The sequence below is a fragment of the Poecilia reticulata genome, chromosome 6 (genome assembly GCF_904066995.2).
Source record: "Poecilia reticulata chromosome 6, P_reticulata-male-v2, whole genome shotgun sequence".
NCBI lineage: Eukaryota > Metazoa > Chordata > Actinopteri > Cyprinodontiformes > Poeciliidae > Poecilia > Poecilia reticulata.
The window spans coordinates 18,243,574-18,270,496 of record NC_088835.1 but is presented as its reverse complement, the minus strand read 5'-3'; the positions used below and the strand labels follow the sequence as shown (position 1 = coordinate 18,270,496).

The following is a 26,923-nucleotide window of genomic DNA, read 5'->3' as shown; positions in this document are numbered from 1 at the left end:
TAGTACCTTAATAAAAGATAGTTCTTGATTACTGTTGTTGTTGTTGTCCTGACTGCTGCTTAGTTTCCTCTTTTTCTTTTGTGTCCTTTCTTCACCATCTTCAGTACTGTCCAGAAAATCTGCAATAGATCAAATCCAGAGAAATTGCCAAAACATTTTAGCTAGTGCCAAAAACCTGGTTTCATCACATTGAACAGAGAGACTAAAGTGCTGAGTAAGTCACCGGTCAATAAATGCAGAAGAGATGTGTCTCTACACAGCATCCTTACCACTACGGCCATCCTGGTTAAACTCCTCCACTGTTATTTGTACTATTTCATCCAGCACTTGTCCAGACATTGTACACAGCTGAAATAAGACAATGAGAAAATATTTATCGTCAGCATGTTGTTGCACAGTTTGTAACGTTAAGACAAATGTGTTTTTACGTCTAGGCTTTAACCGGACCTCCGTTTCAAAGACCTTCAGCCATTTCCAACCCCATCTTACTTCAGCCTTATTCTGACCTCACACTGACAACCATCCTCTGCAATCTGATCACATGTGGACATCTCTAAAAGCACTACCTTACAAAAGTATTCAAATATTTAAATATTTTATTACTTTATAATCAGAAACTTCAATGCATTTTGGGGGGATTTGTGTAATGAATAAAGTGGAGCATAACTGTGAAGGAATGAAATTGACACTTTTGAAAAGTTTTAATGAATAAAGATCTGAAAAGTGTGGCAAGCATTGGGATTCAGTTCTTTACTTGAATACTCCCAAATACAGTCTAATTACCTACAGAAGTGATAATGTCAGTAAACAGATGTTATGCAAGTTTATTCTATGAATAATAATAATAATAATGAAGCTATTCTCTAAAATCTACACAGGTTTGTTTTAGAACATCAGTGAACAGCTAGAATCATGTAAAGAAACAATTGCACACCACTTTTTTCATAATTTTATTTATAAACTTTAACAAAATATGAATCATTTCTCTTCCACATCGTAATCATGCTCTACTTTGTGCTGATCTATCAAAGAAATTCTATACAAATGCAGAAAAGTTTTTGGCTGTGTCAAGGCAATATGGTATGAGGGGCAATGAAGTTGTAATTAACTTTTTTGAAAGTAATGGTGGAGTGGACACCACGTGTGACGATTGTTGGTCTGCAATAGAGGACTGCTATTTCAAAAAAGCTTTTAAAATAAGAATGCTATATCAGATATAAACTCTGAAATGAATTTAGAAAGTAATTAATATGAATAGTAAAAACTAAACATGAATTTGTTTGATTTACTCATGTGAATGACCCAGGCAAAAAGAGAACATACATAAAACATACATACAACATATCTGTATATGATGTATTTCAAAGGAGTTTTCAGTCGTTTCAGAAAAGTTCTGGCTTCAATCAACACATGAATAATTTGACACAGATCTTTTGCATTAAACAAAAATCTAAGTTATAATTTACTTTTTTGTTTTTTAATTACATAACATGGCTGTGTTTCTGTGTCTGTGCGCGGACATAGTGTGGCTCAACATACTTGGCAACGATAGATGGTTACAGCTTGTAGTTTGCAGATATCTGGCAATGTTTTATAAGCAGTAAAACCATGAGTGAAATGACAAACATTTCTTCAAGGTGTTAAGGGTTGTGAAACCCAGTTCCTGAGTATTCCCCTACAGAAAGCAGTTACTATAACTAACAAACTATATATATATTAAACAAATGATTTTCAGAACTTGACAAAATGACAGTGGTCATGATGCTGTGGTTGATGCCTACGAATGCAATGAAGCACATCCAGCAGTAAAAATGATGAATATAGAAGTCTGCCAAAAATATTGGGTCCCTGATAAATTATGTTTCTGGATCCTTATCTAACTTGCAGTTTGTTATATAGGGAGTTCTGAAAACTACAGAAAAGGTCCATGTTGCAGCTTATTCGTTTAAAACAAATATAACCGATTGGGGGGGAGGGGTGTTTATTGAACTAAATAATAAAACTTATAGCCAATATAAACATTGCTCATAAAAAGTCCATGAAAAAACTTGTCTTAATTGTAGAGTAATAAAAGGTATTAAGTATATTTTAAATATATGTGTTTTCTTGCTTTCATGTTCAAATAAAAATAAACACATATGAGCACATTGAAATTAGTAACCGTGTTGGACTTTGCGTATTATTGGGTTATTTTTTGTCAACTGTCCGGACTGAACCTGCCTTGCATTGTATAACCAACAAATTAAGCTCTTACCATTAGTAAATAGAATCAGGTCTTTTGACAAAGCCTTATTTTAAAATTTGTCTTTTAAAATAGATCTCCAGAGTTAAGATTTGGGGCTAACAGAGTGCGCGGGTACTCTACAACCAACCGGAGTATGGGCGGAAAATAAACATGTAATACTCGTGTGTTGTTAATATTGTAACGATGGTAAATTTGCCAATGTTTCAATATATGCATTCCCTATCAAAGCCAAAACCAGACCCGTAGCTAGCGGCTAATGTTAGCAGGAGCGCCACAATCCTATTTGTGAGCCGCCTTGCTAACAGCAAAGCTAAGGAGTGAAACCAAACGCTATTTAGGCTAGCTTAGTAGTTAGGATGCTATGGGGCCTAAAGGCCGCTGGACTGTAACGCAAGATTCACAGAAAGTTAAAAACAGCAAACAAATGACATTTTAACTCTGCATCCTCAACCCTAGCTCTCACACAGCGACATGCACCGTGTAAGATTGGGTTATATTACCGTGTGAATGACGAATTCTCGTGTTGTTTGTAGAGATTCCGATAACGGCGTCGTTCCTCGCGAGAGATGGAGCCCGTGCCTCTACCTGGCTGCTCCTTCACTCTGCTCAGCAGTCTGCAGGGGCCGCACTAAACATTCAGAGCCGCTTGGTCGAGAGGAAGGTTAGGGACCATCTAATTGTAGCTGTAAAGACTATTTAATGCTCTTTAGAATGTTGATTAATTAATAATGTCGACAAATATCAACTGCATGCCTTAATTTTTTTTATGTTGCCACATAAGATGTTTGCTTAAAGCAGGGGTGCCCAAAGTCGTTTTTCTTAGATCATCTAATGAGCCATCATTTGATCCAGGTGCGTTAAACCAGGGAGACCTTGCAGAATGCCGACTTTGGGCACCTGCTTAAAGTGTACTTTATGCTTTTCAAAAGTCGATCTATAATTCCAGGTGGTTGCGTTTGCAGGTTTTTTTTCACTGCAAACGCAACCACTTGCAAGTGGTTGCAACCAAACGTCTTGATAATTTACTAAGCTATGTGGTGACAGTCGTTCTAAACGAGAATATGGTGTATTTTTCATTATTCTGTTTAAAGTACACTGTAACGAAATCTTATTTGACTTTAAGAACCAGCAGGAGGTCATTAATGTGTGTCTTATCAGGGGTTTTGTCAATATGGCATGTGTGCTATGTGCCTAATATAACAGCTCTCAGATAAAATAGAACTAAATGAAATTGAGAATGGAGCATTTTAATGACCACTATCTTCATAATTAAATTTGTTATCTACAACGCAGTTGGGTAGCACGCGATGACTTTAGTTTAGTTGGAATGAAAATGTGTGTTTACTAATTAGAAACTGAAGTAGAAATGAACAAAATGGCAATGCGTGAGTATGTAATGGACGAATTTGCAAATGCACAAATCTACCATGTGCTGCTAGAACAAGCACTGTCTCGGGAAAACAGCAGACGATAAACGTCGGCGTATTTGACCCAGAACTTGCAATTTTAAGCTGAATTAGCGATATCCATTGTATTTACAAGTCTCGATTTGTTGCATTTTCAATGAGGACCTAAGGAAGTAATCGCTAATAGAGAACACGTGTGTGGACACGTCATCTTTCGAAGAGAATAATTGTTGCCAAACTGTCCCCATCGGGCCAGTGGCGCAATGGATAACGCGTCTGACTACGGATCAGAAGATTCTAGGTTCGACTCCTGGCTGGCTCGAATGTTTTTCTTTTTGTACAATTTTTTTTTTCAGTGTTAGGTTTTGTACATTACGTTTGGCAGCCTTCACAGACGAAAATCAGATTCGTGTCGAGACAGAGAGAAGGTAACGTGACGAGTTGGTGAAAGGTAAAACCTAGTAGGTCCTGCATTCACCATAAACAACTTTTAATCAATTTTATTTAGAATGTCCTGTATATATCAATTGAAATCTCAAAGGGCACTATTGATGGCAAGATACTGGATTGTAGCTACAGCTGTTCTAGGGCCGTCTGACTGTCAATAAACAGTAGCATACAAAGTGCTTCCATTTAAATACAGTAGTTATTGTTGTATATGTTTTCATGCTTCCATAAAGCTAGCTACCTATGAATTTTACACACATAAAATCAAGAATAATTGCCTTCACTTATTGGTCTTTGATTTGACTGTCTATCACACAGTCTAATTGTGACAGAAATGGGATGTTTACTACCCATTACCTTTGTGCAGATAAACATGTGGTAGTTGTCATCCATCACTGTTTCATTTAACTGGTTGTGAGGTCAGCAGCAGGCCTTGATCCAGCGCTCGCATTCTCCCAGACTCCGTTTGAGTTTGAGAACGGAATAAAATGCTCAGGGTAATGGCTGTCCCCACTGAAATCATTTGACCATACATTTGTTCCGAAATCTCTATGACAAAGACTTCTGGGACAACGTAGCCTCCAGAAAAATTTGTTATGTTGACGACTTTCATACTAAGTTTTGCTGGATGACAAATTGTGCCAAAAGTTATTGCGATAACCAATTATATTGTTTTAATACCATTTACAATTAATATAATGGCAATAGCATAATAATGCAAGAACACATTTTCAAACTTTAAATTCTAATGAACATTGAACACTAGAACAGGATGGAATTACTAAATCTCTGAACAAAATTGTCTTTCAAAAAAAAGATTTAGTTGAGACCGAAGTACCAGGCCGGAGTCTTTCGTTTTACCAAAAATTGAATGAATAGAGAAATAAATCATGCAAATGGAAATTGAGCTTGTTTGAATTTATCATAAGATTACCGTAACTGATTTATGGATTATTGTGACAGGCCAACCAGAGGTGAAGTTATTTTCACCAACAAGTGGAGAGAATGGTTAAAATCAGCGGGTTTCCTTGGTTCAAAAAGTTTCTAAGTCATTATCCATTTGATAATGACTAGAATCAGTGGGAGTATATATATGATTGAATTAAAATGTCATTTTTGTAAGGTGATATTTGTTATATATATTATATATTATGTAACAGTTATGGGCTACGCAGCTAACTGCGGCTACAAAAGCAGCATCAGAAGATGGTTCTTGAAGGAGCCTGAGGTGTGAATGAAGACAATCACTGTTTTAGTTTTGGTGTTTTTTGTATTGATGATAGGGGGGAAAAAAACAACAACAAACAATTACAAATACACAATGAGGGTCAAATTAATTCAAAATAAATAAATTCAAAAGATCAAAGTTCTTGTCCTTAGCTCGCCATCCTTTGCTCAGAAGTGGATCTGAGAATCTGATCCATCAAAAAAAAACCCGACCTAAAAGGCCAAAAAAAAACCATTAGGCGGTTTATCAACAATAAGTATGTGCAAACACACAAATACAATAAATATCAAATTCAATAATTAAACTAAACATTTCAGTCAGGTTAAGTTAACCATAATTTAAATAAACAAAAAGAATAATCATATTTCAAACTAATCCATTTAAGGTTAAAGTTGAAATCAAAGTTCACTTTCAAAATATCAATCAAGAGAAAATAAATTAACTCAAAATACTCAAGCAGTGTGAGGAAAAAGAAAATATACTGCGCAATATCAATTTAAATGTAGCTACATCCTATTTTCAATCAATTTCATTACAAAAGTAATGAAATCTTTCACAAAACTATCAATTACCTTTCAGCTGAGAGTGCAAAAGGTCGGGTTGCACAGATAAGGTTAAGCATGAGATCAAGCTGTCAGATCCCACTGCTTTTAAACAGCGACCAAGACCCATCCACCCCCAAGATGTGGATGCTGTGCGTAAACACATACAAGAACTGCTGCAGTCTGGTGTTATACGTGAATCTAACTCACCCTTTGCTTCTCCCATAGTTGTAGTGCGGAAGAAAAATGGTGCCGTACGGCTCTGTATTGATTACAGAAAGTTGAATGCCCAGACCATCAGAGATTCATATGCTTTGCCAAAGCTGGAGGACACATTTTCGGCACTGTCCGGCTCCAGATGGTTCTCCACATTGGATTTGAAATCGGGTTACTACCAGATTGAGATGAATGAATCAGACAAGAATAAAACTGCATTTGTCTGTCCGCTTGGATTTTATGAATTTAACCGCATGCCTCAAGGAGTAACCAATGCTCCTAGCACTTTCCAACGTCTCATGGAGCGGTGCATGGGAGACATGAATTTAAAAGAGGTGCTTGTTTTCATTGATGACTTAATAGTGTTTGCACCAACTCTAGAGGAGCATGAACTCCGGCTGAAGAAAGTTCTTCAATGCCTGAAAGAATTTGGATTGAAGTTGTCAGTTGAAAAGTGTGTTTTCTTTCAGACATCTGTTCGCTACCTTGGACATGTAGTCTCAAGTGATGGAGTGGAGACGGATCCAGACAAGATTTCCACATTAACATCTTGGCCGGTTCCTCAGAATCTAAAAGAGCTCAGATCATTCCTTGGTTTTGCAGGGTACTACCGCCGCTTTGTGGAAGGGTTCTCATCAGTGGTTAAACCTCTCAATGAGTTAACAGCTGGATATCCACCCTGTCAGAAAAAATCAAAACGAATGAAGTTGCAACATTACCTTGACCCCAAAGAACCTTTTGCTGCACGCTGGACAACTGCTTGCCAGCAAGCTTTTGAAGAGGTTATCCAGAAGCTGAGTACGGCACCAGTTCTCGCATTTGCAGACCCAGGTAAACCTTACATCTTACACACTGATGCTAGCTCTACTGGCCTTGGTGCAGTTTTGTACCAAGAACACGATGGGCGAAACAAGGTGATTGCATATGCCAGCAGAGGTCTGTCCCGCAGTGAAAGTCGCTACCCTGCCCATAAACTTGAGTTTCTGGCTCTCAAATGGGCAGTTACAGAGAAATTCTATGACTACCTGTATGGATCTGATTTCACTGTGGTTACAGATAGCAACCCACTGACATATCTGCTAACTTCTGCTAAATTGGATGCTACAAGTTACAGGTGGCTTTCTGCTCTTTCAACTTTTACATTTAAGATCATTTATCGGGCTGGCCGGTTAAATGCAGATGCTGATGGTCTTTCTCGGCGACCTCATGCTGAACAGGTGACTGATCCTTTATCTCTGAAGGAGAAAGAGAGAATATTGAAGTTCACTGAACAACATCTGGAGCATCCATCCTGTATTTCCATTGACCAGCATTCAGTCCAAGCAATATGTGATAGACAACTGGTGTACAGCTCACCCAACCTGGACCAGGTTGCTGCTCTTGTGCAAACTCTCTCCATTAACACTGACAGTTTACCAGACAGTTTTATTAATGATCTGCAGTTCTCTTCACCTGTTGTGCCATCTTTTTCTGAAGGTGAAATTGCTGACATACAAAGAACCGATCCAGTCATTCAGCATATCATCGCTCAGTTGGAACGAGGGGAAAACCCACCGCCATCTCTGAGGGAGCAGCACCCCGATCTGCCATTACTCCTGCGAGAGCTTACACGTCTGGAGCTCCATAATAATGTTCTCGTCAGGAGAAGGAACATTGGAGGTGAGCTTACTTACCAACTTGTACTTCCAGAGGAATGGCGGGCTGAGGTCCTCAACCAGCTTCATGACCAGATGGGCCATTTAGGTACAGAGAGGACTCTGGACCTTGTCAGATCACGGTTCTTCTGGCCACGAATGGCAGTTGATGTCTGTAACAAACTTAAGAACTGTGAGAGATGCATTCGAAGAAAAGCACAACCTGAGAAAGCTGCACCCCTTGTTAACATTAAAACTTCAAGGCCACTCGAACTTGTTTGTATGGACTTTCTCTCAATAGAACCAGACCGAAGCAACACCAAAAATGTTCTAGTGATAACTGATCATTTCACAAAATATGCTGTTGCAGTACCAACACCAAACCAAAGAGCTAAAACTGTAGCAAAAGTGCTATGGGAGAACTTTCTTGTTCATTATGGACTGCCAGAGCGTCTCCATAGCGACCAAGGGACTGATTTTGAATCTCACACTATCAAAGAGCTCTGTCAAATCACAGGAATCCAAAAGATTAGGACCACACCTTATCATCCCCGTGGCAATCCTGTGGAACGATTCAACCGAACGCTCTTAAACATGTTGGGTACGCTGCAAGAAGAAGACAAAACTCACTGGAAAGACTTTGTAAAGCCGTTAGTACACGCTTACAACTGTACTCGAAATGATGTTACTGGATACTCCCCGTATGAGCTGATGTTTGGTCGACAACCCCGACTTCCTGTTGACTTGGCTTTTGGACTGCCTGTGTCTGAGAAACAATCTACATCTCATTCACAATATGTTGAAAAACTCAAGTCACACCTCAAAGAAAGTTACAAGATTGCAACTGAAAACTCTGAGAAAGTTATGTGGAAGAACAAACTCAGATTCGACAAGCAAGTCACAGCTGCAGAACTCTCAGTTGGAGATAGAGTTCTGGTTAGAAATGTCAAACTACGAGGCAAGCACAAGCTCGCAGACCGGTGGGAGTCGGATGTGTATATTATTCAGAAGAAAGCCGGCACTCTTCCAGTATACACAGTTAAACCAGAAGGCAAAGATCGTCCCGTCAGAACTCTCCACCGTGACCTGCTGTTGCCTTGTGGCTACCTGTCTCCAGCCTCCAAACCAGAACAAATAAAGCCAACGACTGTGATTGTACCCGTGACTCCAGAAAATGTAGATCTTCCAGATCCTGAAAATGAAAAAGTATTCTTACCTGATTTATCTGATTACTCCAGCTCTTATCTCACCAGAATTACAACTGAGGTTGACTTACCTGCTCCCGCATCTACTGTCGCTCCTATGCCTGTGGATCCGCCTGGCCAGCGCTCACAGGGTTCCATGGAAGGAACTATTGGTGAGGAACAGGAAGTGGAGTCTGGACCTGTACCTACTGCTGAACTGGACATGGAGCAAACAGCTGAAGATGAAGCAGATTCTGCTGACTCTGAGCCTCTCGAGGAAAACTCCTTCTCTCAATCGGGACCTGTCTCTCCTCACTCAGAATCTGCATCCTCTCCAGAACAAACCAGCCTGTTAAGTGATTCTACTGCTTCAAAACTCTCCAGTCCAGATCCGGAACCACCTGTCCGATGCTCGACTCGAACACGTCAGCCACCATCTCGTCTGCAGTATTCGAAACTTGGGCATCCACTTCTGCAAAGCATCCAGTACCTGTTTCAAGGACTCAGCACAGCCTTTACATCTGCTCTAGAACTGGATGAGACCTCTGTAACCTCTGCATCATGTGACAGTGTGGTGTGTCACCAGCCGCTTGCATGTGCGAGGACGCACATGAGTTTAGGGGGGGAACCTGTAACCCGTAATTAGTCAATTAGTCAGACTTTTATTTTTACGGGCCCACTTCCTGTCTTGCCCCCAAACTCTTCAACTTATTTAAAGCCCCGCCTCCAGCGCAGTTTAAAACACCACCTGTTCCACTGTGATTGTGACTGGCTGTTGGCGTCTTGCTGATCATCTCTCCTTGGAAAATTCACCCAAATCTCTGAAACTGATTTGAACTATTGGTGAGTTTGCTTGGTTGATAGCAGTATTGTTCAGCATGAAAGTTTGCTCGATTGCTCATTGGAGCATTGTTTTATTAGAACTGTGGCAGTTGTTACCTGGGCTGTCACCGGGATTCACAGCTGATCGCAGTCTAGCACTCACTGCTGAAAGGTAATTGATAGTTTTGTGCAAGATTTCATTACTTTTGTAATGAAATTGATTGAAAATAGGATGTAGCTACATTTAAATTGATATTGTGCAGTATATTTTCTTTTTCCTCACACTGCTTGAGTATTTTGAGTTAATTTATTTTCTCTTGATTGATATTTTGAAAGTGAACTTTGATTTCAACTTTAACCTTAAATGGATTAGTTTGAAATATGATTATTCTTTTTGTTTATTTAAATTATGGTTAACTTAACCTGACTGAAATGTTTAGTTTAATTATTGAATTTGATATTTATTGTATTTGTGTGTTTGCACATACTTATTGTTGATAAACCGCCTAATGGTTTTTTTTTGGCCTTTTAGGTCGGGTTTTTTTTTTGATGGATCAGATTCTCAGATCCACTTCTGAGCAAAGGATGGCGAGCTAAGGACAAGAACTTTGATCTTTTGAATTTATTTATTTTGAATTAATTTGACCCTCATTGTGTATTTGTAATTGTTTGTTGTTGTTTTTTTCCCCCCCTATCATCAATACAAAAAACACCAAAACTAAAACAGTGATTGTCTTCATTCACACCTCAGGCTCCTTCAAGAACCATCTTCTGATGCTGCTTTTGTAGCCGCAGTTAGCTGCGTAGCCCATAACTGTTACATTCTGAACAGTGCAAAAGAAGTGAACTGAAAAGAACTGAATTAAATTTCAGGAATTTATCTGGAAGTTTTTAATGAAAAACGTGTTGTTGTTTTTTTGGGGGTTTTTTGTCCGTTTTTCCACCTTCAATTTCTGGCTAAAGCAAATTGGGCAAAGATCAAACTGTTTCCTCGTTTCCTCAGTCTTCCCACAAATAAAAGAGAAAATAAGCTGCAGTTTAAAGACCTGCAAAGTGAAAGGCTGAACTCAGTTTCAGTTTCTCAGACGTTTCCAGATGAGGTAAAGATGTTCAGCTTCCTCTTCATCATCTGTCTGAAGATAAAATCTCACTCACATGTTTCTGCTCTGCTTTAAAGCTGCAGCGCCTGATTCCACAGAGACGCAACTCTTTAAGTAATAAAGTTTTATTTCTCTCTCAGCTGAGGGAGGTGACTTTCTTATTCCACATTTCTGCTAATTAAACGCTTTGAGAGTGCCGGCTTGGCTTGGATCAGACAGGAGGTTCTGGGAGAGCTGCTCAGTCTTCCGAGGCTGACCCGATCCATTCGGCTGTGGCTGATATGGGCGCAACAGCTGAGGTCTCAGAGCACCACTGCCAATCAGCTGCTGGTATTCAGCGTTTCTCTGGCTCTGAAGTCGTGGCCAAACCAAATCTTGGGAAACATTTACATACTGGACTGCAGGAGAAAACCAGAGTACCAAACCAAGGCAACGCCACTCTAAAGGCTTCTAGAGGGATTTGAACCCACAACTTTCTCTACTTAACCACCTGCTCTATCCTCTAAATCAGTGTTTCTCAACCTTTTTTGGGCCAACGCCCCCCTAGCCTTTATCCAGGTCCCTCACCGCCCCCCACCAAAGAATTTGTAGGCTACTTTGCACTGACCATTATTTTATCATTAATATTACCATCACTATTGTAGATGTTTTGATTTTTATGCTTGTTTCTGTATTTATCATCAAAAATAATTTGCCAGAGAACAAAAAAGTCATGGGAATAGAAATTATTTTCACAGGCGTCTACGAAAAATGCAATGAACATTCAAGTTAAAATTGGTAGGCCAAACAGCAGCCAATCAGAGTGGAAAAATATTCTTATTTTGTGCCATTTTCTAGTTAAGTATTCCACAAAATGAGCAGATAAAAGATGTTCAACATGCCAGTTTAAACTTTTAACTTTTTGCAAACTGACTGAGCTCTGCAACATTAAAACATGGATAGAACTGTATCTACATTAATCATAACTCTTCTTCTCTTCGGTGTTTCTGTCAGTTTCTGGTGGTGCAGCTCTGTGCTGCCTTCAGGAGAATTGGACATCAGAGTATCATCCATAAAACTTCACCCACATGGCATTTATTGTGCAAACCAGAGCTTTCAGTGGAAAAACAAAAGTTCCAGGTCCTTTTAATGCCATACAAATATGAGACAGAAACATGGATTATATCTTTATAAAGACCTGTCTATTGATTTATAGATTAATAGTTTTACTGGACAGAAATTACAAAGAACAAATCTGGTTCTTAATAAAATCCTAATGAGTCAAATTCAAAGTGTCATGGAGTCACCAGCCTCATGACATTAACACTGACATGAAAAATAATATTGAAGAAATAAATATATCAAATCTAATTAAAAACATAAATAAGTGATCAGTTCTTTACTGTTATGGTCTGTAAGATATATTTATTCTCAGTACTAGATGTGGTCTCACCAAACGCATGGCATTTCAAGAATATTATTTTACCTTTAATCAGGAAATAGTGTCTGTTTATTCTTGCCATACATCCTCTGTATTAATTATTGCTCGAAAGGTCTTGCCATACCAGTTTATTCCTCTGTATTTACTTTAGTAAATACAGAGCATTTTGTTCTTCATTCATTTCCATTTAGTTTCCTTTGATTAGTATTATCCTCTCTTGGTTTATTGCTATGTCCACTTTAGTTTCTTTCCTGTTGCTAGATTTATTTTATCATTTCTCCATTATAAGACAAATAATATAAGACGAATAATCTTCACTCATCACCTGCTGCGCCGCCTAATCGTCATGTGTTTCACATCATGTGTTGATTTTTTCACTGTTCAGCGTCGGATTCTCTGTTTTTATGCCATAATTCACATCTAGTTTGTCGCTCCGTTTTATGTCCCGCTTCTCCTGTTTCAGAGTTTTGCCCAATGTGAACTTCTTTTATTTTAAGCCCCTAAGGTGCAGGGCGGTCGGGAAGCGTATCGATGGGGAAAAGGCAGACTGACATAAACCTTTTAAAACAACGGAAACAATTTCTGCATTCTTATTATTGAAATTTAAAAGTGCTGTGTTGTTCTATCACCCCCGTTTCATACTGGACCACTTACAGCACCGGTGTTAACGCTATAAAATGAACGCTCTCTATCGTGGTATCACCCATGGAGGGATTTCTTTATTTAAATGGGTTCATTTTTCAGAGGGATACACAGTGAGGGTATCGTGATTTTAGCTACCAGTAGCAGGAAAACGGAGCTGCGCCAAGAAGCTAACAGAAGCTAACAAACACTGAATAGAAGAAGAGCTGCCATCGATACAGTTGCAGCCAAGCATAGTTTAATGTTACACAATACAGTTTTACCAAGTTGCTCAAAGTCTAAACTGGCATTGTTGTGCATTTAAGGTGTAAAGTTTACCTTCAACCAAACGCCCCCCAAAGGCATCCCAGCGCCCCCCTTTTGTAAAAATGTCCTCCAGCGCCCCCTGCCGTCCTCTGAACGCCCCCTGGGGGGCGGTACCGCCCACGTTGAGAACTGCTATTCTAAATCTTCCCAGCAGTTTCTATTTTCACCAAGACCACAGAAAGTTTAACAGGTCGCCGTTTTCTGTCTTGTCTACCCCCACCTCGCCCACCATGATCCCAAACCTCTGCCCTCTATGATCCACATCCTGTGATTGGTTAACGAAGCAGTAGGGAATCTCTTCAAAAAACATGAACACAGTTAAATTTCTGAGATCGTTAGAGGGCATTATTAATAATCAGAGACTGGATAATTTATTGAAGACATTTCTGTTCCAACCTGCTTCTGAAACCTGAGAGAACAAAATTGGTGTAAAACGTTTGTACAGCAAAGATGTGTTAGTGAATTATTTTAAAGATATTAATAAAAGTTTCTAGAGGTCAAAGGTCAACTAGCTCTTCCACATTTACAAATTATTATCGAGCAAGCTAAGCTACTTATACCCCAAAACACCCACCCACCCACAAACACACACACACATGCTGTTCTGTCTTCCTGTCAACACACACAGATACATTACACAGATACTCATCAGATTTATGCAGACAAGCTCTGTCTTTTTAGTCCTGAAGTTGCAGAGGCAAAATCAGAGACGGAAACGAGACGATCCAGGAGGATTCCTGAAGGATAACAAGATGGGAGGGCAATGACAACAGAACGGGAGGGCAACGACAACAGGACGGGTGCAGGTTTCAGGTCAAACCCTTTAACGTCTCAAAATGAAATCACAACTTTTCAAAAACTCACACGTAAATATCACTTAAATAACAGCAAAATACCTGCATTTCTCAAGGCAGATTGCTAAGAAGGTTCCAAGTCAAAATGGAGAACTGGATAAAAAAGAGACACCTCCAGGGTTTTCTCCAGAACACCTGCTGAGCCTGGTGGTAGCACTGCTGGGGTTACCCATCAGAGCCCGCTGTGTTTTTGTGTTAAATAATGTCAAGTTACAAAAGGTCAGAGGTGCCCCAACAGGCATCTTAATTCAGAAATAACAGTGTGTGAAGCTGAGGAACGACAGCGCAAGACCAGGTGTAGCTTCTGTGAAGAGAAAAATAACTGCAGAAAAACAAGGCCTTTTCCATCAGTGGTTGGGAAGGCGATGCAGGGCTTTTCTGGCTGTCGATAAAGGGTGATCAGAGGTGAAAACAAGATGATTCAAGAAGATTCCTGAAGGACAACAGGAAGGAGGTCATATACCCTTTTGAAAAGTTATGCTGGCAAATATTGTTGAAATGCTTGCAACATTTCTTGAGGAAGGCTGTTGAGAAAGTTTCAAGTCAAAATGGAGAACTGAATCAGGAAGCGTCTACCTTACCTGCTCACCTGAGAACACTTCCAGGGTTTCCTCCAGAAAACCTGCTGAGTCCGATTATAGGGTCACTGAGGTCATCCTGAAGGACAGGAAGACAACAGGATGGGTGCAGGTTTAAGGTTAAACCCTTGAACAACTCAGAATGAAATCATCACTTCTTAAACACTCACACTTGTAAAATATCCCTTTAATAATGGCAAAATACCTGCAATATTTCTTGAGGAAGACTGCTGAGCCCGATGGTAGGTTCATTAAGGTCATTCATTTGTGAGGCGATGAAGGCCTTTTGTGAGTACTTTTGACACCTTTGGAAAGAATAATTCAACACGTTTGTACTAGTGTACTGAATCTTTGTGATTTTGTAGTTTTTTTCCCCGTGGTTTGTTGACTTTTTTTTGTTGCTCCTTTCTTGTTTTTTGGGGTTATTGTATTTAGGCAGATTTTTTTTACCTGTTATTCAGAGTTTTTAACTTCCACAAACATCACTGAATGGCTCATTTCTTTATTATATGTCCGTATTTATCCCTTCTGAAGTTTTTACAGGCTAATGTTTCTAACATGAAATTCTAATAAAAATACATTTAAGTTTGTGGTTGTATAGAAGAAATCTATAAAAAGGTTTTTATGGACATGATTACTTCTCTAAGGCACTGGAAATTATTCGTTTTGAAGAGTCGACGTAACTATTATATGATAAAATGCCTTGCCATAGTTGATCCTCAAGCGAGCAGTGTGACGTCAGCTCATGTCTCTGCCTATGCTCGCGAGGACAGAAGGATATGACTGCAGTTGATAGATGTGTTGTAGTGATGTAATTTTAGCCGTTTGTTGACTACGGATGGCTGTTTGTGCCAGGCTTTGCGGAGTCGGACAGTCCCGAAGGTGCCGGAGACGACAGAGGAACGACCAGCAGGACCAAGGGAGCGATTCTGACATGGACGAGGAAGAAGAGGAGAGGATCGTAGGCCAGCGGAGAAGCGACGCAGGTAGTTGTGGAGGCCCCGGGCGCGTCGCCGCCGCCGCAGCCGCAGCCACTGCAGAGCCAAGTGACGCTTGTGAATATGGAAGCGGTCATAACACCAACAGAGGAGGCTCAAACACTGGACCTCCACACCCAGAGTCATTAATGGAATTACCCCCGGAGCTCTTGGTGGAAATATTCTCTTTACTTCCTGGAACAGTGTTACCAAATGTCGCACTCGTGTGCAAAAAATTCAGACAAATTCTCAACACGGAAACCATATGGAGAAGACGATGCGTGGAAGGTAATGATGATGTTGATCAGACCTGAAAACTGCCAACGCAGTCCACTGAAACGTTCAATGACTGAATATTTCTTTACGAATCCTGTCAGCTACAGCTTGCCACAAAAATATGCTGCCATGGGAAAAAAAACACACAAAAAAACAGAATATCAAGTAGCCTACAGTGACAACATTATTATTTAGACTGTCATAATAGTCTGCTGCTTTACAGGCACCTGCCAGCCATTCTCTGCGGTTGATAAGACCGCTGATGCAGGCCTGATCCTTTTTAGCATACACGTAATAACTTAAGACTGTTTGCTTAGGAACCACATGCCACTGACACCAACAATAAACACATTGAAAAGCTGTTGATGTAATGTTAATCGGTGATGCGAGAACAATTTGTATTAAAGGTATTGACTTTAAAATCTGTATGTGGACTTTTAATAAACAGATTAATAAGAGTTAAATGCCGTTGCTTTTCTTGAAAAATGTACATATTCTTAAACACAGTAAAATCACCAGAATTAAGCTGATTTCCACATTGCTGAATTTCACAGCAATGTGGATGTTGTCACGTTCGTTTTTAGGAACTAGTGACTGAAAAACAAGTGGTGCTCAAACTTAACTGATCAACTTTTCAGTCATTTTCATAATAAAATAACAAAAAACTAAAATCACTAAGATTCACACTCTTCTTACAATGTCATTTTAAAATGCTTCACCTCATTTTTATAAAAAGAAAAACAATCACCATAATCTTATTTTTATATTTCCTTTTGCACATGTAAACATGTTGCACAACACCTTTTATGTGCACAGTAGAAGCAGTGCCTTCTACAGCCACTGTCCCAGTCTGTTCATTTAATTTAACTTCTAAAAGCACCTTATTCCATTTTACTCTGCTATTTTGGCTCCATTTCTTGTGTAAGTCTTGAGTATTGCGCCACTTTTGTTTTGTGCTACAAACACAGATGAACATCTAAAATGAACATGCATCTTAAATTTTTATGAGCTTGGACAAGGATAATATTTGGAAAACATACCTTGTTTTGATGACCTTCCCCCTACCACTTCCGGACAGTGACCTTGTGGAGTGACTGCAGAATATACAAAATGTTTTGTTTGTTTTTTGCAAGACATTATTATGTTTTAAATATTTTAAATAAACATTTAAAATATTAAGAAAAGGAAGAAATGTCCATATTTAACTTTTAGCTCATCTGTTTTGACCACGAAAATGGCCTTTATTTAATTTAAAATTTTAGATTCTAAAAGGAAATTATTTCTTATTTTTTTGTGGTGGTTTCTGACGAGAACATTCAATTACCAAAAACATGCACAGACCCGTCCCTCGTGGTGTAATGAAAGTCTGTATCAAAAGACTTGCTATTCATTCTTCAGCCTTGTGTAACGTTTGTAGACCCATGATTGGTCTTTTTGCCAGAAGACTATTCCAGGAAATTACTAAAAATAAAATCACACTTTACTTGCAGTGCAGTGGGGAGTATTAAAGCACCAGCATTTACAGGCAAGCTGCCCAAAGCATAGCAGAAATATTATTCCACAACAAGCAGGATTCACGGCCTCCGTGTGAGGTCGTTTGTCTTCTCTCGGGAATGGAGAGTAGCAATCAAGTTAAAAGAAACCTAACGGTGCACCGAATGCAGTTTTCTGGCTGATCGTCGATTACCAATCTTTAAAAAGCCTGATCTGCTGATTCCTATGTGGTCGTTGCTGATTTTTTTTTTTTTTTGTCTGAAATGTTGCTAAGTATAGCACGAAAGTCACTGAGTTGGCAACAGTGAAGAGACTATTGTTAACTGCAAACTGGCAGGCATGACCTGCCAATCAAACCTCTCTCACGGCAGAGAAAAAGAGGACAGTGGTTGATTTTTAGACATTTGCCAAGGTAGATGAGATCAGTGAGTAAGATTGGCTTCACATGTAAGTATTGGCAGATCACCAATCTCCCAAAATTAAGGATATCGGGGCCAATTTATCGGTGCACCTCTAATGAAATCAATTAATAAAGTTACACTAGTCTTTATGTTTGCTTTGTCATGTCTAAAAATGTTGATGTATGCAGTTATAAATTTGAACACTGGCAGATTTTTGTCTGGTAATGGTAATAGGCTATTTTAACCTGCTTTATTCTGAGGAAACTTTACCTTTAGTTGCATCTCTTAAAAAATCCAAAGTTTGACATGCCTCAGTGACCTTTAACCTTTTGAGTTTTAAAAAATGTTTATGCGCGAACAAATTGGTCAAAACTGGAATTTGCACATTAAACTTTAAAGAAAACCAGTAAGATGCTATGTAGATTAAGATTAATGTAAATGGCTATGTCTTAGTTGGTTTCCTTAATTAATTTATTTTTTTCTTCAGTTGAAGGATAAAAACCTGAAGATCATATGGCACCTATAGTTACAAAAGTGTAAAACATCCCCACTTTTATTCTTTGGCTATTCTAGGATAGTACAAAAGCAACATTTTTTTTATTAAAGCTGCAGAATATAACTTTTACAAAGATATATCTTTTCCATATTTGTTTAAACTGTCAACATGTCAACTATGAAAAAATCAAGCTCCTTTATCCCCTCCCACTGCTACTGTTGTGGTCTGCAAAAATGCATCACTGCTGGTCAAAAACAACCAATCAGAGCCAGGAAGAAGGTCTTGTCAATCATGCTCTTGTACATACCGCTCAATGAACTAATGGCAAAGAAATAACTTACTGTTTCAAGAAAACTGGTTATTCTAACTACTATGCTAACTAGAATTAGCATTCGTGTCAGGTGAGTAGCATGTACACAAGAATGATTGATGGCATTAGAACCCTCCTTCTGGCTCTGATTAGTTGTTTCTGACTGAGTGGTGTATTTGTGCAGTTAGTACTGGGAGCACTGGGAAAAGGCAGAGGAGCTTGATTTTTTTTCACATTTTATTTTTCTTGTATGATATTGTCATGACATAATGACAATTTTAACAAATATGTTTTAAAAAATTTATAAAATTTGAAAGCAGAAACAGTTTTTGCTTTATATATTTTTTTTTATTAAAATATCTGATGGTGCATTTTACCACTAATGGCCAATAATTTATACAAATGATTACAACTGAAAATAATAATTTGTTTGTCATTGAGCTGACAGAGAGTTGGACATTATCCTGACTGACTCCAGATCTGTAACCTCAGAAGGTCTGTCTCCTTTGACTGCCCTACAAATACTCTGTTCAGCTGAGCACATTTTATAGTTGGAACATTATTCGGACATTATTTAGATTTGTTAGCAACACTACTCTATACACAAATTACATGCAGATCTGTAAACGCAGCATTTGAAAATAAGACTATGATAATGTCCATGTTTTATGCTAATTTTTACCAAAACTGTACTTTTTGTAACACTAAGTCTAATATACCGTTTTTGTTTCAGAGTTTGGCATGAGGGAAGACCTGAGGAAGATGGAAGCGACTGGAGTATCTAGCCAAGACCTCTACGTTAAACGTCAGTTTCACAGCTTTCCCGTTGAAACTTACTGAAGCGTTAATCCGTCATTATTTTATGTCTTTTCTAGCACCTCTTTCCTTCTCCTTAGTACAGTAACTGTTCAGACAGAATAAGAGGAGAAAACCTTACTTTTTCATAAAGTCATGTTTTTCTCCCGCAGTCTGTTCTTCATTTGTGTACTGGTAGGAATTATAAGCATATTTGCCTTTTGTTTTTGTGTTGTTTTTTTTTAACGTCAGCTGTTTGCTCCTAAAATGAGCTGTTTTCCCTCCAGTAGTCAAATTCTGGACTGAACCCGCTTTGGTTCTGTTGCTGTTCTACACATACCTGTGTTGTGCCTGTGCAGGTGTCATCCCGCGGGTGAAGTCTGGGCGCTTTATGAAGCTCCTACCTGACTACGAGCACATGGACTATAGAGACGTGTACACACACTGTATGTGGGTTGCTGCATCATGGACTGATTGTGTGTTTGGGTCTTCATAATGACGCGACTTTGAAGCAAAGCAATGGAAGCTGTACTACCTGTGATAACAGTTCATTTGTCGTTTACTGATCTGCCTGCTTGCTGCGAAAAGAGAAGGCAGCTAAGTTGGCGTGCCACATGTGCTGTTTTGAAACTCAACTGTCTGGAACATAGAGTTCTGGTCCAAAGCTTAATCACTGATCGTGGGCTCTTAATGATTTATTTCAAAAAATGTCTCTATGTTGCAATGCAACACCAAACAAAAAAACTTCAATAAAAAACAAAACGTGCATGAAGTGGGATTTATTTTGGCTTTTCCCTACTCCACTCATGGCCAAAATTATGCATGCATGCAGACTCCAATATACGCACACACACACACACCCTCAATTATCTGGTTTAAATATCCCTTAACAAGTTGCAGATGGACTTCACACCTTTTGCAGCCATCATCAAACTTCCTCAATGTTTAACCGCTCTTCTTGCCAACCTTAGTGGAACTGGCACACACCTGGCTCTCCGGTCTCTTTATGTTTATTCCAAATCCAGTTTCGATGTGTTTTTGTAATATCTGTCCTGTTGGTACACCTAATTGTGTCCAAGTTCGAACTACCTGATTTGAACTGACTAAAAGAAAATAGGCTATAATGACTTAGTCTCGGTTAATTTTCTTGACTTGGTTCATTTAGTCCAGGGAACGAGCCTGCCAATATCTTGAAACTGCTGAAACATTAGTTTCACTGTCCAGGGTGAGGCAGGTTTCATATCGCCGTGGAGTGAAAGGGTGATTACAAAAATCCTCCAAAATCAGCACCTTCAAGTTTCACTCAGATTTGCCTTTGCTCACAAAACAAGCCTGATGCCTTCTGGAGGAAACATTTATGATCAGTCAATATAAAGACTGAACTGTTTGACTTTACTGACTATGAAAACGTTTTGAACTCGAGATCATTGTACTGACACTCAAGTCTGGTGGTAGTGGCAGCATTTGGCTGTGGGACTTTTGTGTTGTACAAAATGGACATAATAATGAAGAATTAAGACTTCTTCCAAATTCTCTAACTTTACCTCAAGTCAGCTCGCTTCTACAAATCAGATCTGTTTCAAGAAGCAAAGCAGTTTTAATAAACTTGACTTGTGGTGTAAACAGGAGTGATCAAAAATCCAGCCACAATTATGCAAGAAGCTGAGTGAGGTACCATCTGCCATGTTGTTTTCCTTAAAGTCAAATATGCATGTATACTTTTGACACTGAGAGAGAAAGTCAGCAATTGTGGATCCAATTTTTGATTTGTAGAATTCATTTGTCACAGCCAGTAAAATCTATGGAAGCCCATTACTGTTATGAAAGGGAAAAAGGCCCAACAGGAAGTTGTAATTATGAGTTTTAAAATCATAATTACATGTTTTAAAGTAATAAGTATGAGACTAAAAGTCGTAATTGTGAGTTTAAATGTCGTAACAACACATTTTAAGGTCAAAATACTAGAATAAAAGTCAGTCGTGGGTTTTAAAGTTATAGTTTTGAGATTAAAAGTGGGTATTGAAAGATTTAAAAGTTGTATTTTCAAACCGTCCAGCCAGTACACTTAGAACTTGTAATTATGACTTTTATTCTTGTAATTATGACATGTTCACATGAAAATGGGCTTTCATAAAAACCTGTGCAAACGCATCATTAAAATCCCAAAGTGAATGTGATTATGACCCTGAAAAGTGACCGTAAATGTCTCTTTGGCAATAAACTGACCATAACTTGGTTTAATTCTTATTGAACAACATGATGCAGTGAGTGGTTTTAACTTCACCTTTACCACCTTTAACCATACAACATTAACTCTCAGGTGATTATGAGTGCAGTCCTGCTAAAATTTATTACTGTGTTCTGTTGTTGTGCTCTTCTTTTGCAGTGCTTCACCCATATAGGCACATTCTAGGGCTTTGGCAGCCTGACATCGGACCTTATGGTGGATTACTCAATGTCGTGGTAAGTATTTCTGTTACCGTTTGACTCTGATTACGCTCAATTGTTTTTTAGACATGTTTGCATGAAGATGAATTGACGATTTAGCTTTATTAGCTTTCAGTGCTCTGGCAAAACTATTTGTTTGATTAGGGTGATTAAATAAAGCCATATTTCACCCAGGTGGACGGGTTATTCATTATTGGCTGGATGTATCTGCCTCCTCATGATCCCCGGGTGGAAGATCCGATGAGAAGGCGACCGCTTTTCCGCATTCACTTGCTGGAAAGCAAAAAAGCCACTGTGGAGTGTATGTATGGACACAAAGGTCCCCACAAAGGAGACATACAGGTGAGGGCCGTAAGGGAAAAAACCCTTAAAATAAGCTATATTGTATTTGCAGGATATTGTATTTACATGCAAAATACTATAGCTGCTTAAAACAAGTTGATCATTCATTAATAGATTCCATATTCTGTTATTTTAGACCGTAAAGAAAGATGAATTTTCCACAAAATGTAACCAGACAGATCATCACCGCATGCCAGGAGGCAGACAGGAGGTACGTCTAGATCCTGTTAATGATTTGTTTTATTTTCTGATCTGCTGTGCCTTGAGAAACATATTTCCACATGTATTAAGCATTTTCACATATCACACATATTGTGAATTAACAACCACAAACTTTAATGCGTTTTGATTTTATGTGATAGACCAAGACAAAGTAGAAAATAATTGTAAATTAGGTCGGGATAGGGATACATCCTTTTTTTCTTTTTTCTTTTTTTTTTTTTGCATTCAAATTCTACCCAACTGAGTCAGTACATTATAATTGCAAGTGGTTTTGGGGTACGTCTCTTGGGTTTTTGTATTCAGTGATGTGAAAGGTTGGGTTTCTTCCACGCATAGCATTTTGAATGTAGGTTTTGTTTTCCTCTAACCAAAACACCAGAGTCTAATGTTCTCAGACATACCTCAAAGGGCAGCTTTAAGAGATTTAGCTGCTCTGGATTTTATGCAGGGGTTTTCCAATAAAGGAAATTGGATAAAAAATGCATGCCACTCTGCAGATTTTTGATACTTTGAACCATTATTCTTTGAAATTCCAGTTATGTCCTCAATTCTGTTTATCTATCCCATAAAAATCCCAACAAAAAACATGGTAGTGTGGCTGCACTCTGATAAAATGTGGTAACTTTCACGTGATATTAATGCGTTTTATTCTGTACTCTGCTGAGCCTTATGAAATTCAGTTCTTTATCATATGAACGTGTTCTCATGCAGGAATTTAGGACTTGGTTGGAGGAAGAATGGGGTCGCACACTGGAAGAGATCTTCCACGAACACATGCAGGAGCTCATTCTGATGAAGTTCATTTACACCAGTCAATATGAGTATGACGATTTATCTTGCACACATTTATTCTGTCTCTATGAGGCATCAGTAGCAGCTTGGTGGCTTTTGTCTGTTTTTTGTTTTTGCAGCAACTGCTTGACATACAGGCGGATCTACCTGCCTCCTTTGATGCCTTCAGATCTGCTGCAGCCAGGCTTATTCAAAGGCACATATGGAAGTCATGGCTTGGAGATTGTCATGCTAAGTTTCCATGGGATGTCTGCAAGAGCCACTAAACTCACTGTAGGTTTGTCCATAATCACTGTCAGAGGGATAGAAAAGGCAAATCCTTGGAAATAAATGAAAAAGTTCTTGTAAATACACCTCAGCTATGCTTTCTTACAAATGTGCTTTAAAAATCATGTTGTGTTTTTTTTTTTCTAATTGTGTATCTGGAAACTGCCTCTTCGTTGAGCCAATGTCCTCAATTACAAATAAAATTGTTCTCTTCCTTCTTTCAGGGAGACCCAAACGTTCCTGCAGGGCAGCTCACACTGGATGTTGACCTGAGTCAGCCTGTGGACCTCCCAGAATTGGACCAGCAGCGCAACATAGACGTGCTGTCACAGATTATATTGGGAATACATGAGAAAGTTCAAAGGGAGGTGGAACAGCCAGCCAGCGACACCTCTGCTTGTGTCGGACGTGCAGAGGAGGAAACAGACGGTGCTGCTGCTGAAGCAACGGAGGTCGACCACGGTGCCTGTGCAGACGCATGCCAGTCTGGCCCCAGCGGTAGTAGCTCGTCTCCTGAGGCTCTGCCCTTTGTTTTGCCTTTAGGGGTCATGGCTCGCAATGAGGTGTACCCTCGCACTTGCAGGAAATGGTGAGGACTCAAATAATAAACCCAAAATGCACATTCTTAGTCCTCATCCTTACGTCTCTAATGGATAGGATAATGGATAGGATATTCCAGAAGTTTTTATGGAGTTGTGGGAGGAGTAAGGAAGATTTTGCAGCTGCACACTTGGTTGTGAAGGGTTACTGTTTGTGGATGTTTGCTCCAGGAGTCTGATAGTCTTTTACATGATGCACAGTTGTGTATGTTGTGTTTATAAAGTAGGAGTGTTTTAAAGTCTGATAGCTTTGCTGCTTCATCCATTCAAAATGCTGTTAGGGTTTGGATGCAGTATGTAACTTGAACATTTTTAAAGCATATTTGCTAAAACTGTCGCTGTAATGACAGTGTAAAACGAGACAGATCACCCGTGAAAAGATCAGGCTTCTTCACCTCTGTTGCCCGGGATCATTTGTTTTTGCCAATCCCGGGCAAAAAAAAAATAGCATCAGAGTGTCTTTGCACTGTCTCACCCTTTTGTACGCACTGTTTAATGTGTTAATGGCGGTTACCTTTATAGGAAAACCATTTATCTACATCGGTGGCAATGCTAGCTAGCCAGAGCATTCATAGCCTGCTCTGTTGTAGTGAACCAGCTGTAGCATAGCAGCTGTCAATCATTGACAGTGCTAAGACCCTCCTTGCTCTGATTTGTTGTTTTTGACCAAACTGTAGATGACAGCAGGATCATAGAAGGCAGAGGAGCTCGATTTATTTTTTTTTCATAGATTATCTGTTCAGTACTGTACTGTAACGACATAATAATAATATGTAAAAAAAGAAAGAAAAAAAAAACATTATAAAAGTTACATACTGCTCCTTTAGTTATTTTGATTAGTTTGTTTGGCTAAAATGCACAGCTTACTATAGCTGTAAACCACCTGCAATCTGCATCCACCAGAATGTTGACGAGTCTCGTTTGTGTTTCAGCTTCTACGGAACAGGTCTGATTGCTGGACACGGCTTCACGAGTCCAGAGCGCACGCCGGGGCTCTTCGTGCTGTTCGATGAGGACCGTTTTGGTTTCATCTGGCTGGAGTTGAAATCTTTCAGCCTGTACAGCCGGCTGACGGACCACCTGCCCCACTCCCACGCACCGAGCATGGAGCGCTTTGAGGCTATGCTGCGCAACATGCAGTCTTGGACATCCTGATGCTTCGAGCTTTTGGCAAAATAACCCTCACACATGAATCACCTCCGCTGAGAACGTCACCATCCCAATATTGTTACCCTAACTCTTAATGGTTCAGATTGGGTTTTACTGTGCTACTCTACCTGCTTGTGTTTCACCCTGACCTAACACACTTATATTTCCGTCACATATGCACTCTGAAGGGCCTCTCATGTCACTGTTTATCACTTCAGCCTGGTATGACCTTAATCTAATTCTAGTGCAGCATGATAACGGGTCACATAAAACTTTATTTATTCCCTGCAGACAAAGGAGAGCGATGGTACCAACTTATATCACCCGTTGAGGATCAAACTGTATGTGCCTGTGATTCCAGAACCATGTCTGTACCCGATATTGCTTGAAGCAGATAAAGGTGTTCAGTGTATTCCGTTATATCACAGTATTATACCAGCTTCAGTGCCGAACCAGTTCAAGTGCATGCTGCGTTTATTTAGATCTAATCAGCACTGCATCCATAACCACTATCTAAACATGTTTGGTTTGTGTAAAGCAGCATGCCTTGTTTTTCTTGTTTTTTTTTCGTTTTGTTTTTTTTTCAGTAGGTAAATTAAGAAATTCCATCTGTGCTTCTCTTGATTTCAAGTCCAAAAACAGAACATACAGTTACTTTCGGTATGTTCAGCTGAAAAATACCAGGAATTATTTAAAAATTTTCAAATGTTCTCTATCTTCCATTTGATCAAACCTACATTAGCTAACTTTTATTGATTAATTGGTCTTTGAATCATTTTCATAAGCAACACAACACTTAATGTGACCCCACCAAACATATTAGACTATTATAAAAGTTGGAAAAAATGTATTGTAATGCAATAGGTAATCTATACAGTAGTTTAAATTGACGTATCCAAATATGCTATTTTTGCTTCTGTGAAAAAAATGTCTCCATCTTTGAAATGTGTGTTTTCATGACTGACGGTGTTTTGCCTGGCTTTATTAGCTGCAAACTATTTACCGCCAGTTCCCCTCTATAATGATTTCTAACTCGCTGATCAGACCAACGGCTCAAAGTGCAACTCGAAGCTCAAAGTAACTTTCTGTGTGTCTCATTACGGCCATCTGATGGTGATGCCCAGTAGCTTTCCTACTCCAAGTGCACTTTTCTGGGCAGGTCAGTAAATCATGAAGACCAGTGGCCAGCAATTTTTTTTTTCTTTTTTTTTTTTTACCAGACTGCAGTTTTGCTAACATCTGCAAAACAGGTGTCTGCTGAAGCATCGTTGATATGTCACATTTTATTAACTTCATGTCAACTTTTTATTGAAATTCTCTGATCTGTAAACCCAGCTATATGAGTGATTTGCCTTTGAAAAGTGTTGCTTTGTAATAATACCATATGCTTGGTTTCATTGGAAGTTTTAGGTTTGACCTTTTGAACTGCTCACAGACTTCAGGGAGCTTTTCAGCTTAAGCACTCGGTAATAAAAATAAAAATTTAAATCTGTTTCTCATATCTTTTATGGGTGTGAGTGTGCTTCGCGTTTCCATAGTGGCGTTTACAAAAAAAACTGTAGTGATGCGAAAAAGTATTTGCCTCCCTACAGATTTTTTCCACACCTGAATATTTCAGATCATCAAACAAATGTTCGTATAACCCGAATCCAAATGGTGATTTTACTCAGGGCAACAAGCAGTCTGAACCAACATGTCCCTGTGAGAATAGAAATCCCTCCAGCCCTTAAA

The 26,923-nt window shown here is 39.1% G+C and overlaps 2 protein-coding genes, 1 long non-coding RNA gene and 1 other non-coding gene across 6 annotated transcripts in view; 2 read left to right on the top strand and 2 right to left on the bottom strand.

Annotated features, from left to right (window-relative positions):
- The window catches only part of banp (BTG3 associated nuclear protein), a 40,181-nt gene extending 37,056 nt beyond the window's left edge, over positions 1-3,125 (bottom strand). The window contains exons 1-3 of one of the 2 annotated variants that reach the window (XM_017305529.2): positions 2,746-3,125; positions 224-348; positions 7-119 (exon numbers count right to left, since the gene is read on the bottom strand). In XM_017305529.2, the coding sequence (XP_017161018.1) occupies positions 7-119; positions 224-281 (171 nt within the window). In that variant the 5' untranslated portion in view covers positions 282-348; positions 2,746-3,125. The remainder of the gene's footprint in view (positions 1-6; positions 120-223; positions 349-2,745) is intronic. The other variant, XM_008411479.3, reaches the window with a different exon arrangement.
- A 775-nt stretch (positions 3,126-3,900) lies between these two features.
- On the top strand, positions 3,901-3,973 carry trnar-acg (transfer RNA arginine (anticodon ACG)). The gene has a single exon. It is a non-coding gene; the product is annotated as a tRNA-Arg (tRNA).
- A 9,775-nt stretch (positions 3,974-13,748) lies between these two features.
- Positions 13,749-17,327, bottom strand: LOC103466108 (uncharacterized). Its single transcript, XR_533916.3, has 5 exons — positions 17,202-17,327; positions 16,918-16,971; positions 14,830-14,929; positions 14,636-14,703; positions 13,749-14,479 (listed from the first exon to the last, which is right to left on the bottom strand). It is a non-coding gene; the product is annotated as an uncharacterized LOC103466108 (long non-coding RNA).
- On the top strand, positions 15,368-26,684 carry fbxo31 (F-box protein 31). Of its 2 annotated transcripts, XM_008411480.3 has the most exons (10): positions 15,368-15,889; positions 19,312-19,383; positions 19,733-19,819; positions 21,760-21,836; positions 21,996-22,163; positions 22,300-22,374; positions 23,097-23,206; positions 23,297-23,450; positions 23,669-24,033; positions 24,976-26,684. In XM_008411480.3, the coding sequence occupies exons 1-10, from the start codon at positions 15,463-15,465 to the stop codon at positions 25,196-25,198; spliced, it is 1,758 nt and encodes a 585-aa protein (XP_008409702.1). In that variant the 5' UTR covers positions 15,368-15,462; the 3' UTR covers positions 25,199-26,684. The 2 variants fall into 2 exon arrangements, with proteins under 2 accessions (XP_008409702.1, XP_008409703.1); XM_008411481.3 differs by lacking the exon at positions 19,733-19,819.
- The last annotated feature ends 239 nt before the right edge of the window (positions 26,685-26,923 follow it).